This window comes from Barbus barbus (assembly GCF_936440315.1).
Source record: "Barbus barbus genome assembly, chromosome: 12".
NCBI classification, from domain to species: domain Eukaryota; kingdom Metazoa; phylum Chordata; class Actinopteri; order Cypriniformes; family Cyprinidae; genus Barbus; species Barbus barbus.
In genome coordinates this window covers 29641360-29657277 of record NC_136740.1, presented here as the reverse complement: position 1 = coordinate 29657277, position 15918 = coordinate 29641360, and the positions used below count along the sequence as shown (strand labels likewise).

Sequence of the window (15918 nt, the reverse complement as noted above, 5' to 3'; positions counted from 1 at the left end):
TTTTCTAATAATATTACCAAGGGGTAACATATATATTGAAATTAGCAGAGGACCTAGGACAGATCCTTGTGGTACTCCATACTTTACTGGTGATAATTGAGATGACTCCCCATTTAAATGAACAAAGTGGTAGCGATCGGACAGGTAGGATCTAAACCATCTTAAAGCCTGCCCTTGAATACCAGTATAGTTTTGTAATCGATCTATGAGTGTGTCATGGTCTATAGTGTCGAACGCAGCACTAAGATCAAGTAATACTAGCAATGAGATGCAGCCTTGGTCTGAAGCAAGAACTATTTAACAAGTGCAGTTTCTGTACTATGGTGAGGCCTGAAACCTGACTGAAATTCTTCATAGAGATAATTTTTTCAAGTAGGAACACAATTGAGCAGACACAACTTTTTCAAAAATTGTAGACGATTTGAAATGGGTCTGTAATTTGCCAGTTCATTAGAATCTAGTTGTGGTTTCTTAATAAGAGGCTTAACCGCCACCTTGAATGGTTTTGGGACGTGACCTAAAGATAACGATGAGTTAATAATATTGAGAAGCGGTTCTTCTGCTACAGGTAACAACTCTTTCAGTAGTTTAGTGGGTACAGGATCTAATAAACACGTTGTTGGTTTAGATGCACTGATAAGTTTATTTAGCTCTCCCTGTCCTATAGTTGTAAAGCACTGCAGTTTTTCTTTGGGTGCGATGAATGAAGCTGAAATACTAGATGCAGTAGAATCTACATTTGATATTGTATTTCTATTGTATATTGTTATCTATTTTATCAGTAAAGAAATTCATAAAGTCATTACTATTAAACTGTGAGGGAATATTTAGATCGGGTGGGTTCTGTTTATTTGTTAATCTAGCCACTGTGCTCAATAAAAACCTTGGATTTGTTTTGGTTATTATCTATGAGTTTGCGGATATGCTCTGCCCTGGCAGCTTTTAGAGCCTGTCTATAGCTGGACATACTGTTTTTCCACGCAATTCTAAAAACTTCCAAGTTTTTCTCCATTTGCGCTCAAGATTACGAGTTTCTTTCTTGAGAGAATGGGTATAACTGTTGTACCATGGCGCAGTACGTTTTTCTCTAACCTTTTTCAATTTGAGGGGGGCAACAGCTTCTAATGTATTAGAGAAGATAGTGCCCATGTTGCTAGTCATTCCGTCTAGTTCATGTGTATTTATGGGTACACAGAGCAGTTGAGATAAATCAGGCAGGTTATTTGTGAATCTGTCTTTGGTTGCTGGAACAATAGTTCTGCCCGGACGCTAACACGGAGCCGTATAATTAATATCAGTAATACGCAGGATACACGCTACAAGGAAATGATCAGTAACATCATCACTTTGAGGTACGATATCTATATCGGCAAGATCAATTCCATGCGATATAATTAAATCTAGCGTATGATTAAAACGATGAGTGGGCCCGGTGACGTTTTGCTTGACTCCAAAAGAGTTTATTAGGTCAGTAAATGCAAGTCCTAACGCATCATTTGTATTATCAACGTGAATGTTAAAATCTCCGACAATTAGCACTTTATCAACATTAACATTAACTGAGAGGAAATCTGCAAATTCTTTTAGGAAATCTGTATATGGCCCTGGCGGTCTATACACAGTAGCCAGAGCAAGAGATAGGAGAGATTTCTTTTGCATATCTAACAGTGTAACTGCAGAAGTATTTCGAATGAGTTAAACCTCCTGTATCCTGTTTTCTGAGTAACATTGAGAATATCACTATATATTGTTGCCACACCGCCGCCACGACCAGTCTGATGAGGCGCATGTTTATAACAGTAGCTTGGTGGAGTATGAATGAATGATGCATTTATATAGATCTTTATGTAGACTCATTTAGACCAAAATATTCATTTGGTTTCAGCCAGGTTTCAGTCAGGCAGAGTACATCAAAATTATTATCTGTGATTATTTCATTTACAATAACTGCTTTGTGATTAGCAGATTGCATTAGTGATCTAATGTTTAGGAGGCCAAGCTTTAAAAATAGTTTTTGTTCATTTATTTTACGTTTTTCTGGTTTAATCACAATCAGATTTTTTTCTAGATCCTGCATTAAATTTATATTTTGACCTCGCTATTCGGGGAACAGACACAGTCTGTATTGATTGGACAACGCAAGTACTTCTATCTTTTAAGTGGGTAGAACAAAAGTCATCATAGCAGTTATTTGAGAATTGGCTTACTAGTCAGATGGAGCATAGCGTCCTGGAGATGTTGTCCGACAGGAGTTCCGCTCCGACTCTGCTGGGGTGCAGGCCAATCAGCACGGAAAAGCCTAGGACGATCCCAGAAAATATTCCAATTATTAACAAAGAGCAGTTTCTGTTCTTTACACCATGACAATAACCATTCGTTTAAAGCAAAAGTCTACTGAACCTTTCGTGTCCTCGTCGATACGTGGGAAGCGGTCCTGACACGATGATCGTCGTCGCGGGCGATGTGCTTCTTACCGTCTCGATCAGGCTCCTGAAGTCCCTCTTCAGTGTCTCCGCCTGCCGCAGCTTGATGTCGTTAACCCCCGCGTGCAGCACGACAGCACCGATGCTCTCATCGCCCATCAGGATCGCGGGTATCTGCGCAGAAACATCGAGAACACAAGCACCGGGGAAACAGTGAGTGTGCACATTACCTTCAGCTAACATAGCACGGACGTGCCGGATGATGGAGTCCCTGACGATCACAGCGTTGCATTCCGTCTCCCGGAGGGGAGCGAAGCGGTTCCGGGTGGAGATCTCGAAGACTGGAGGCGGCGGAGGGGGAGAGGTCGTCGCCCGGGGCCTGGCTCGCGTCTTCCGCTGCTGGTGCACCCAGGGTCCGTGGCGTCCTGGCGCCGGAGTGAAGGACATCTGGGAAGATTGCGTCCTGGGTGCACAGGGTCTGTGCAGAGAAACACACGGAGTAGAGTTGGTGGGAGTGTTAGCAGCGTGCTGTATACTTACCCCGGACTTGTGAGCATCAGCCCGGGATGTTTCCAGCGGATGTTTCTCTCTCAGCTGGGCCTGCTTCTCCACGGCCTCCAGCTCCAGCTGCACCGAATGCAGCTCGAATGTGTCCTCACCTGCACTCAAAGGTAGACACAAATCCGCCATTTAAGCAAGTAACAGTGAAACAATGGTAATGTGTGTGAATAGAGTATTAGCAATGTAAGCGAGATTAGCGGCAGCCGCACTGGCGATGCTTACGGGCTATAAGCTAATATCAGACTCGAGAAATCAAAATAAAACTAGTGATAACAAGGCGCTCTGATTGGTTTAGTTTTAGAATGTTATAGGGGATATATTCACACATTATAGAAACGAAAATGATATAAAAATATATAAAATAAAATGTATAAAATAGTTTTAAAGATAGAAAATAGACGATAAAGAATCAATTTGATGGAGCTCAAACTCAAAACACGCAGTCACAAATCAGCCTCATGCAAATATTGAACATCCACCCACACCAGCCAGATCAGGCAGGATTTATCTGCTTAATTACTCTCTGATATTAGCAATTAAACTCCAGCTTTGAATTAAATCTCAATCACACGCTTAAAATTGATGGACTAGCATTTTCTCATAGGTTGCTTGTGTGTTGAGGGCTCCTTGCCGGCTCTTTTTTGAATTATGTTGAGATCAACCTATTTACACTTTGTGTTGGGGTTGTTTTTTGTTTTCTCTTGAAAAAGTTAACCTAGTTAGAGGCCGCCAGATCTGCTTTATCCTCGCAGAATTTTGTAGAAAAAGTTGGTGACATTGTATCAAGGTGCAAAGTATTTATAGTTGTTTTTGGGCAGTTGTTTGTCAGTTAAGCTAACATAGGTGGCCATTTTTTTTATTTGCAAGATTTTAATTAACATTTTTGAGAAAATACCAAGCAAATGTAATTTGCAATCAAATACAGCTATATCTTTTTTTTTTTTTTCACTATCCTTTCATCATCTGCTGAAATATATTTCTATTGTTTAATTAACTTAATAAAAAAAACTTTTTTTTTGTAAAATGATTTGCTTAAAGTGTAAAATATTTACAATAAATTACACTTATTTTCTAATGCAATCTGAAATGCAGTTTAAGCATCCAAATACTTTTTGGGGCCACAGTGTATTATAACTTCTAGAAAGCTCACAAGGAAGTGAAGTGACATACTGCCAAGTATGGTGACCCGTACTCAGAATTCATGCTCTGCATTTAACCCATCCAACGTGCACACACACAGCAGTGAACACACACACACTGTGAACACACACCCGGAGCAGTGGGTGTGCTATTAACATCGTCATGCATGTCGTTAAGCAGGTTTTCGCCACATACCCTTGTGTGTCTGCTTAGAGATCTCATATAGATAGACAAACAGAAAGGCATTATTGATCCCCGAGGGGAAATTTTCATGAAAACAGCGCTATACATTTACATGTTGCAATCAAACAAGACAAGACAGAACACGCCGCTCTATAGCATTAAATACGTGGTGAGAAATATGAACGTGCTACACAGTAAATGCTCTGAAAAACTTCTCTCTTGAGTAAGTTTGTTCTCTACTCTTCTTCTACGGTTAGTTTTGGTTAAATATGGTCATGGAAACAGTTTGAGGAGAATCTTCGCTGTTTATTGTTTAATTGGAAACTCTCTCTATCGCCCCCTTGAATTCGGAGGTTTGTCAGTTTTTGCAATGCATTCCCATCTTAAATATATTTGTAGCCCAAGGATGAAGGCAGTAGGAGTGTTTCTCCACATCTGTGGAGAACGGATGCGTTTCTGTGTGTTTAGAGTTCATCTGGGGCACTGGCCTCATTTTCTCTTCCTCCATGCCAAGACCATTTGAATAAATACTGGGAGCAGATCTATTTGCATAGTAAGATATCCAAAAAGGCAGTCCGTTCTCGGCCTATTTTTGGCCCCCTCATTTCTTTTTTTTTTTTTTTGCTTATTGTTGCAGAAGATTCACATATGCTGCGCGAGCGTATTAATATATTTCAGCCAACAGATGGACTTGACGCGCATGCGGCGGGTCCAATTCCTTCACTCGTACATCCGCAAACCCCACACACGTTCGCTCTTAGGGCCCGGCGCGCAGACGAAAACAGGTTTGAACATACTGTATTATCTTTTGAATTGATCTGCATGACACTGTCTGCCAAAGCTGAGTCGGTGCCAGATTCAGGAGGGGCGGTAGAGCAGGAAACAATAATGCTTTGTCTGTTGAACACGGCAGCCCTCTGCCTGACATCAAGATGTTTGTTTCTCGCTTTTGTTTTTACTTCAACGCGCTCGAGACTGAAGCCATAACAATGGATTAGCATCTTTATTTAAAAACAATGGAAAAGAGCGAAAAAGAAAGAATAGTTCTTTAACATCTGCCCCCAGACTGCGGTTTTTGACAGGGGTCCGCGTGAGTTTGTGTGCTTGTTTAATAGAGGAGCCCGGGTACGCCCTCAGGTCTATAGGGGCCGTATCTCCACTGAAACTTGCTGACTTGTTTGAGAACGGCAGCCAACGATGTGATGACTGATAAGCCACCAGCCGTGACGTAGAGGGCAGAGCGCTGATCTGGAGACAGCCGTGACCAGCTGATCTGACATTTACTATAAAGTACGGAACTATATTAATTATAAATGAAATTAGGATAGGTGTACTGTTTGTCAGCTGTGGACACTTGTATATATTCGCAATATATAGGAAATATAAAATCTAAAATAAAATTACACATATAAATAATTCCTGTTTATTTATTTAAATACATTTTAAATAGAATATCAAAAAAACAAAAATCGTCAACTATGTGCACATATTTATAGATTGTGTGTTTGAATTAAATTCAAATAAAATAATTTAAATTTAATATAAAATTAAGAAAACAAGGTTACAATACAGATATATTTGTCTCTGTTCTTAGTTATTTAAATCAAATACTTCAAATAATTTTAATTAAGTCGTTTTGTTGCTAAATGTTTAGTTTAATATTGTTCATCACATTCTATTCAATTGTTAAATAATTTATATGTATAAATAAAAAAATTTATAATTTAAAGTGTATTTATTTAGATTTAATACTTTAATTCAACTGTTTATTTAGTTTATATTGTTTTTTTTATTTTTTTATTTAAAATATAAATTAAAAATTATATAAGTTATTTATATTTTTATAAATTATATATAAAAAAATCAATTAAAATATAAATTAAAATTGTATTTTTTTTCTCTTACTGTTTTTTTTTTTTTGTTAGTTTTTTTTGTAGTTTTATTGGTGCTATTTAGTATAAATTGATCTGCTCCAATGCTGTTTAATGCTTTTACCCTCACCAAGAGGTACATAATCATGTTTGGTACCAGATAAAATGTGATTGTTATTTAGGTAAGATATTGTTCTCTTAAATCACTTCAATTTTGTTTTAGTTTGTAACTTTGAAGTAGCTTCCTACTTTTCATTATGGGTAGTTTATAGCAAGTAAGTTTCCCAATAATCTTGGCAAATACTTATCTCCAATACTATTTTCTCTAAGGTATTTGCTTGACAATCATCCCTAATCAAGTACACACTTTTAGTGCATAGTCGAAGTATACAAAACTGGGATGCGGCCCAGTGATTCTGGGGAGCTGTTGGCCGATTCGGGGTCCAAGTGATTTGAGAGACGGTATCATCTCAGGAGTCTGAGGCCTGGCAGAACAGGGTGAGCGGAGGGGACGATAAGGAGCAAATGAGATAATAAAAAGGTGTTGATGGTGCCATGTGACTGTGATGTGGAAAACCGCAACTGTCTGGGGCTCCTGAACTCAATCCCAAGGTTATTAATGTGTTCGCTGGCATCTGGGTCCGGACAAGGGGACATAAACACCACGCTGTTCTCTCACAGTAGTGTCCTGTGCTTGTCTCATTGGCAGCTTGTGACCGCTCGGCCCTCACACGCATAGCCACCGTATCCTGCTTAGTTGAGTGAATATTACGCATGAATTCAGCCATTGTGCGCCAGAGAAATATTTTTATCAGAATGTACCACTGCTATTTATACCTTGAACACAATGGAGGCTCTGGTGGGCTGCCTGGACCCTCTCTTCACATACCACTTGACCTGTCCACCAGAGCCGGCGCCAGGTCACCTCCGTCGGGGGGGCATTTAAATTTCTAGGTGGGGCACAAATCACGCAGTCACGATGTCTCGCAACCTCTGAACAATTTTTTACCATCACTAGCCAAGCTATAGTCCGTGCTAGAGCTACATGACTAGTTTTCCTATCTCCATATTCTCCAAAAATAAACATTATCCTTTATACTGTTTCTCAGATTTGACCGACCAAATCCCAGTAACATTCCCATATCCAGGCTGAATCTACTCTGTGCGAGCGCTCACTGTTTATGGTAAGACAGTGGAAGCAATGCAATTGGACAAATACAAGTGCTTTTTCAGGTCTTCAAGGCCCAGAGAGCATTACACTGTCAGTGTGTCTGCCCAATGCAAAGTGTTTATTGTTGTGTTTTTGTTCTATAATGCAACAGCATTAATGCTAATACCTCTGTTGACTTTTTTCAGTTTGGTTGCATGTTGATTAATTTTTTTGGTGGCTAGTTCTTTGGCTCAGTGGGATTTGTTTGGCATTTTATCCGCAGATGTTTGATTGAGGATTATTTTACGATAGTGCGCTTAATGGCTGCGATAAGGTGTGTGCGTGTTTGAACCGCGTCGAGCTACAGACATCACAGCAGGAACAGGACTCAAATCCCCATGCATGCAAATAAAACAAAATGCGACAATAAACGTGGCAGAGGAACAAGGTGAGCTGTGATGAGCCTCTCTCGCTCGCTCTCTGGGGCTTTACATGGCTTTTGGGAGGAGCAGGAACATGGGACAACAGAAATGCTGAGTTATCTATGCCATGCAGCGCTCTGGTGTGGCTCTGGTTCCTGCTCTGTGTGTGTGTGTGCTGGGTAATTCTGTGGAAATGAAAGGTGCTGCCACACACTGGCCTGGAGATTACGGCATCACGTTTGTAATTGTGCCAGGACTCGACTGCTGGAACACACACTAGAGTTCCCTTTTCCTCTTCTTTTTCTAAAACTAGGATTTGACCACGCTTTATATTAGGAATGGGAATCATAAGGAATTGAATGGTTCCTTAACCAATCCATTAATGATTCTTCTAGTACTTTTCAGGAAGAAACTCCTCTCTCAAACTAAACAAAATCAGTATTTAGCATATATACAGTACATTAGTTATGAAGGTATTGTGTGAGAAGTTCGTTTGACTCATGAATATTGATTATGCGATTGTTCACATAAATGTTTTGTTTTTGCATTGCAGCCATGCATTGTATAACTCTTAAAATATAATAATTATCTCCTAAACAGTAGGGTAGGGAAGGTGTAATGTTAAAATGGTAACTATAGTCTTGTATTTTATGTAATTTTCCACCTTATGTGATATATAAGAAAAATATTTCAATTAATACAAAATTGGGAAAAAATAGGTTTGGGTCCAGTAAGATTTTTTTAATGTTTTTATTCAGCAAAGATGCATTAAATTGATCAAAAGTGACAGATAAGACAATTAAACGTTTATGAATGATTTCTATTTTAAATAAATGCTGTTCTTTTGAACTTTGTATTCATGAAAGTATCCTGAAATAAAAATACACAACAATTTCCAGCAATAAATTAAGCAGCATAACTGTTTTCAGCATTGATAATAATCAGAAATGTTTCTTGAGCTGCAAATCAATATGATTTCTGAAGAATCATGTGACACTGAGTAATGAAAATTCAGCTTTGCATCCCAGGAATGAATACAATTTTTAAATATATTCACATAGAATAGTTATTTTTAATTGTAATAATATTTTATAATTTTATTACATTTTTAATCAAATAAATGCATCTTTGGTGAGCGTAAGAGACATTTGAAACCTAGACATGAAACATGAAATGTCTTTAAGTTGTTTCATTTTAACTGGAATTTGTTGAGTTGTTTCTTTTTACATCTGATGTCGTCTTCGCGTTCTCCTGCAGGGCTGGCTGTGTGAACTTCTGCGCTGGAAAGAGGATCCCTCTCCGGAGAACCGCACGCTCTGGGAGAACCTGTCCATGATCCGCCGGTTCCTCAGTTTATCCCAAGTGGAACGTGACGCTATATATGAGCAAGAGAGCAACGGAGGCCAGCAGCACCATGTGGACAGACCTCCTCACCTGATGCACATGCCCAACGACCCATTACAGGTCAGTGTCACAAACACACACAATAACAGGTACAAACTCTGTGGGCCGGTACCCTTTCAAAAAGTGCACCTTTGTTCGTTATTTACACCTACAAAGTGCATTTTAGTACCTTAAATATACACATTAGTACCTTAGGTGTACATATTAGTGACCGCTTTTGCCCCCTTTTTTCCAGAGAGTGTAGTATTCCAGTTATTTTTCCTGGAATTTCAACTTGAAATGGTTTAAATATGGTAACCATTTGGTAATGCCTTATTTATTTTTATTTTCTACCAAAAATGTGTCTAATTAAGTCTGTTTATGATCATTTGAAGTTTGGAGGTGCCGCAGAACTTTTTCAAAGGTTTTGCTGTGCAAGCAAAACAGTCATTAGCAACATCATTTGTCTGCATTTAGATATTAAGGACAGCTAGCTATTTTAATAAATTCATCACTATTCCAAATCCATATTTAATCACAAAAATCCCACAGTTCTTGTGGTTACAGCTGCGTGTTTGATCAGATATTATTTTGTTTACTCGCAAGCATATGGTCATTCCAAGAAAATAGCATGCGGGGAAGAAAAACATTTATTCACTTCCATTTACACCACTTAAGGCGATGCGATCCGTGCATGGCTGCTGGAGGTTTAAAGATTTGCAGATCAGATGTCTACTAAAACATGTGGTTACTCTTGACAATAAGATTTCATTAGTTAACATTAGTTAACTACAGTAGTTAACATTAAACAAAAAATCTGCATACTTATACAACATGTTAGTTCATGTTCATTTCAACATTTACGACTACATTGAGAAAAAACTAAATTGGTGTAGAATAAATTTCACAAATAATTAAAAGTCTGGGAAGAAACAATGAATTAACCATGACATTTTGAACTAGAAAGAGTGAAATAGTATTTTCTTGTACAATACAATATACAATAATAATTTTAGCTATGCAACTCTGAAAAATAATTTTAACGTACATTTTAAAATCAATAATTGCACATTACTTAATTCACTGAGATTTAAACGCTGTAAAAAAAACATTTCACATGGTCATTATTTTGTGAACTAATGAAACTAATGTCAAGACCTTAGTGCCAAGCATTTACATAAATGCATGCATAATAATTCCATAAAACACGAGATTATGTAAAGTACTGTGATTATACCATGGTTAAAAAGATCTTAAAACACAATGTGATGCTAATTCCATAGACTTGCATTGAATGAGGGAACTCAGTCTTTATGGTAGAAACTTCTGCATCATTATTTGTTTCTAAATGTAAAATGGCACATCAACTTTAATTTAAACTCATGTCAGATATTGACCTTGATGTGCAGAAATCCTTCTGTACATCATGCTCATGTACCATTTATTTCTGATCATTGTATTCCAGCGTCTTTGATATGTTATCAGGAGACTGGCATATTTACAAAAATGTTATCAAGCGTTCCCGTTCCTCGTGGGAATGTCCCAGGAAAAGCAGTCTGTATGGTGTATGGAAAACAGCAGCTGCCGGTTACAATGGCCTAAACTCGCAAACAATGGCGCATTTTAGAGCAAATGTGTCATGTTTACACCGTGAAAGTGGCCTAAAAACAGACACCGATAGCGCTCACGCCGCAGATCTCTCGCGATGAGATCTTGCCACATATTGAGGCTGTATTTACCGCAGTAAGCAACAGCTTTTGAATAGGGCTTGATAAGCAATCAACAGACCGGCACTTTTTATGCGAATATTCTGATGAAAGAATTCGCTTTTGTGTTAACAGCCGAGCATTAACAGCTAAAGCTTTAAAATCCGCACATCTGATTGCTAGAGGTGGGCGACGTAACAAAATCATATATCATAATAGGAGTCATTTTATAGGTAATTGTATATATCACAATATGGTTATTTTTGCTGGAAATTCAACTAGAAACTTTTTTTTTCTCACTTAAATTATTTTTCATTTTATTTTATTATTTTAGGAACTTAATGCAAAACAATGTCAAATTATGAAACACTCGAGTTCAAAACATAAGACTCAGAAGAGTAACTTTGATTCAAAAAGAGTAAGACTCATTCAAAACGTTTGTAAATCAACTAAATTATTAATTGGATATGAAAGAATTTTAACATGGAAAACTAACTTGTAGCTATTTTATTGTATAATTGTAATGAATCAGATATATAAATTTAATAGATCTATTCCTAACAAATGAGTAATTCTGACATTATTGCCAAAACTTCAATTATTAAAGCCAACCGTGAAGCAACGGACACATAGAACTACCAAATTTTGCTAATTTTTACCGTACATTTCTACCATATGTACATCAGCTTGACATAGTCACCACTGATAAGCTACTACTAAATATATTATAGAAACTTAATTTCCTGTAAAGCTGCTTTGCAATGTTTTGTATCGTGAAAAGTGCTATACGAATAAACTTGAATTGAATAAAGTTTATAACAAAAGACAATGGTAAAACTGTATAAAAATTATAATTGGATATGTGAAAGAATTTTAAAATGGGAAAACCTATGTTTGACATTTAGCACGTTTCTCATTTTATTTAATTTTATTTTATTTTACTCCATTTTTTAGGCTTTCTTTTTTCTATTGGTTTAAGTCTAACATTAATGCAACAATCTAAAATTAATAAACACTGAAAAACTAAAAACAACTAAACAAAATTAAATGGATAGTTCAGACTCATTCAAATGATATGCGGTTGGACACTAAAAATATTTTATTTTGGTTTAATAAAAATAATGGACTTAAACCAATAGATCAAATTATTCCAAACAAATAAATAAATGCACATCATGGCAAATAATATTATTAACGGACACTTGAGTTCAGATACATTCAGTTTATGTGATTGAATACGAAAAAGTAATTTAAGACTGAAAACTTGAGTTTGACATGTAGCATATTTGTCTCTCGTCCCTCTCAGACTCATCAACAGCCTTCCTCTCAGCTCCAAGTGCCGCTGCCCCTGCCGCACCCCTCTCATCCTCCTCTATCCCAGCAGCCCCTGCAGCAGCAACAGCAGCAGACGGGACTGCGGCTGCCCCCGCGGCAGCCCTCCACGGCTTCTCCCGCCGAGACCGAAGACGAGAGCCGCTGCAAGAGCCGCCAGGGCAACCGCATCTCCATGGAGGCGCTGGGCATCCTGCAGAGCTTCATTCAGGACGTGGGCCTGTACCCGGACGAGGAGGCCATCCACACGCTCTCAGCACAGCTGGACCTGCCCAAACACACCATCATCAAGTTCTTCCAGAACCAGCGCTTCTACATCAACCACGCCGGCAAGCTGAAAGAACCGCCCTTGGGCTTCCCCTCCAACAACAAGGACGAAGGCCTGACGGACTTCAAGGATGGCGAGCTGCTGACCGAGCTGGACGAGAGCATGCAGACCAACAGCACTATGTTCTCCATTAAAATCGAAGAGCACCTGGCGCCCGAAACGCATGTCATGGGACAGGCCCAAACTGAGCAGGAGGCAAAAGAGTAACGGACGGCTTTCTTTTGCTTCCGGTTCTATTCTCGTTCACTTGTCTGTGTTCCATGAGCGAAACTGTAAGACTTTTTACACAAGACTGAATAATACAGAGATGATTAACTTTCACAGTTTTGTAAAGCGTGGATTATTTCACTGTAAAGACTCGTGCATCATTTCAATTATCTGCACAACGAAACAAAATGTAAAAAGAAAAATCCTAAAGGAATAGTTCACTCATAAATGAAAATATCGTTTCCTTTCAAGTGAATGGCGACTTGGGCTGTCGAGCTCCGAAATGCACAAAGGCGTCATAAAATAAGTTTTATTATTATTAAATATTTTATTTTCTTAATCTTTTTATGAATTATTTTTGAATATGTATTTTATTTCTCTCATTCTCTTCATTTTTTGAAATTTCATTTTATTTAGTTTTATTTATTTCATTTTTTTTCAAATGAACCTAATGGACTAAGACCAAGAGGACAAAGTATTCATAACAAATATGTCATGGTATGAGTAATTTTATATCACGTTAGCAGTATAAATTTCACAGATTGGTTGTCCGAACTGCATTGATGGCCCCAGTTCTCTTTCACTTGCATTATATAGAAAAGAGCAGCCAGGCTGTTCTTCGGAAGTCACTTTCTGACAGAATTTTCATGTTTGCGTGAACTATTCCTTCAAGCGAACAGTATGTTGCTGTGGATATTTACTGACTGCACTTGTCTGTTGTTTTTACACTGATTTTGAGCTACTGATTTAAAAAAAGGAAAGTCAATAGAGTTTGATAGACTTTGATGTTTACGTATGTGATGTTAACTGGATTTTTTTAAGGAAAAAAATTGCATGAAATTGGAAGAGGGGTAGACAAAGGCCTTAATGATGAGGTACTGAGTCGAGCACTGCTAGCTAACGAGTTCTTCTCTTTGAGAGAGAGAGAGAGAGAAAAGGATGGCTCAGCCTCTGGATCCCTACGACCTGCAGGTAAACCGAGGGAAAACAGATCAATCTTATTATTTGGTTTGAAGAAATATAAATATATATATAGACATATATTAATTGTAAAAAAGTATACAGTCTTAAAGAAACTATGCCAACAAATGCCTTGTACTATATGGCACTGCCGATGTTAGATTATTTTGCAAAACTTTGGTCACTGTAAAATCCTGGATTCCCACAGTTTCAAATGTGAATCACAAGCATCGTCCCGCATTATTTATTTTGCGTTCTGATGTAATTACGTTTGGAGAACGTTTCCGGCACCCGACGCTTTTCGTTTTACTGATCTTTTGCTATTTATAAATGTAATTTTGATGGGCAGTAAAATCAGAAGTGTCTTAACGTTTTAAATGGAAAATGTGCTTTAACGGTTGCCTAAAAAAGTGCTGTATGTCAAGCAACTCATGCTACGAGCTTCACAATTAATGTTGTATGCAATTTTTACTATCATGCAAATAAGCTTAGGTAAATGACTAACCTATAGAGACCACCTTAGAGAGAAAAACATATGCAATTTGTGTGAAAATCGATGTTTGCAATGTGTCTTCCTTTTGGTTAAGATCCAATTCAAAGCTATTCCTGTATAAATATGATGTATAAAAAAAGTGTTTCTTTTTTTATGAGTTTATTGCAATGAGAACACCAGTTATTTTGTTACGACTGACTGTTTTATAAGTGTTTCTCGGTTTCTTTATGCAGAAATGTTCTAACTAGGAGTGGTTACTGATTGTTAATGACACAATTAAACTGTTTGTATTGTACTCCGAATCTTTGCGTTCATGTGCATTCGAGAATATTAGAGTCAGACGAGCGCTTCTTCTGTGAGGAACCAACTCCCGGGCGGAGGAAGGCGGGATGAAGTCGTATTAGAAGCGTGTTTAAGGGTAAATAGACGGCAGGTGTTAAGGCCCTGTTAATGAGCTGATCTGCAGGGATTGGCGGTGTAAAGCTGTGAAGGTGCTTTGACTTCCCCACGAACTCCAGGTGAAGCTCTGAGACAGTATGGAAATCTGGCTCGCCCATATGGAGGTAAATCATCGGTGACCTCTGTGATCACGGGTTGCCTGAAAGCATCACTGTGGTGTTTGCAGGCATTTTTAGAGATGATGATGATGGAGAAATATCCTACTTTGTTGCTTTTGACTTCAGGATGAGGGTAAGTTTAAATGGAAATAGCTCTAAACAATTCAACATGCAGCACAGTAAATGACTGGTTTTGCTTTTATCAGAAACTCTGTATATGCATATACGTGTGGCAGGGGATGAAGGCGAGTATGTACATAACTGTAATATATGAAACACGGTAAATACACAATTTTGCAGTTGTGCGAGTTGTTTGCTAAACTGAGCACAACCGTTTGTTGTCAAACTCACAGCAGTTCATTATTATTGCAAGTGGGGAAATAACTTTTTTTTTTCTTTTAAAGTATGTGAAGTTAAATATTTTAATGTCTACTGTACACTAGCAGGTATCAAATTTCATGAAAATGTTAAATAAAATTCCTTACACCAGAGGCCCTCGACTGAAATGTGTTCCAGTGACAGACAAGCTTCTCCTGTTTGTTTTTTAGATCATATAACTTTGAAATGAATCTGATAAGATCACTTGAATCTTCTTAATATACTATATATTTTTTCTCTTTTTTTTCAGTTTTCACTACAGCCTCTAAAACCAATTAATGTTCTGATTCTATAACATTACACCACATTAAAATGTATATTAATAGCAAAAACAGATATAAATCTTTGAAGCTAGCGCTACTATGTCATACAATATCAAACAATAATAATAAAAAAGGGCTAGTTGCCAAGGTAATTTTTCTCATTTTCATTTAGTTCAAACTGAAGAACTAAATTAACTAAAAAATTATAAGTGATACACTGTAAAAAAAAAAAAAAAAAAAAGTTGAGCCAACTTAAAATTTTAAGGCAACCAGCTTCAGCAGATTTTTGAGTTCTCTCAATTTATTTTTGTAGGAGATTCTCAAATTTTTGTTGTATAAACTTAAAAAACAAGTTGAGAACTCAAAAATCTGCTGAAGCTGGTTGCCTTAAAATTTTAAGTTGGCTCAATTTTTTTTTTCTTTTTTTTTTACAGTGTATGGGCATATTAAAAAAAGAAGAAAAATGATAATTCAGATAATTGCAATATTTTGTTTCTGTCACAAGTATGAATACAACACAAAATATACTCTGTATTATTTTTATATTATTATATTACATTA

At 37.4% G+C, this 15918-nt stretch overlaps 1 protein-coding gene across 3 annotated transcripts in view; it reads left to right on the top strand.

Annotated features, from left to right (window-relative positions):
• Positions 1–12898, top strand: part of LOC306877789 (DNA-binding protein SATB1-like) — a 60296-nt gene extending 47398 nt beyond the window's left edge. For 2 of the 3 annotated variants that reach the window (XM_079429764.1, XM_079429765.1), the window contains exons 12-13: positions 9008–9214; positions 12146–12889. In XM_079429764.1, the coding sequence (XP_079285890.1) occupies positions 9008–9214; positions 12146–12706 (768 nt within the window). In that variant the 3' untranslated portion in view covers positions 12707–12889. Of the gene's footprint in view, positions 1–9007; positions 9215–12145 lie in introns of all 3 variants that reach the window. The other variant, XM_079429763.1, reaches the window with a different exon arrangement.
• The last annotated feature ends 3020 nt before the right edge of the window (positions 12899–15918 follow it).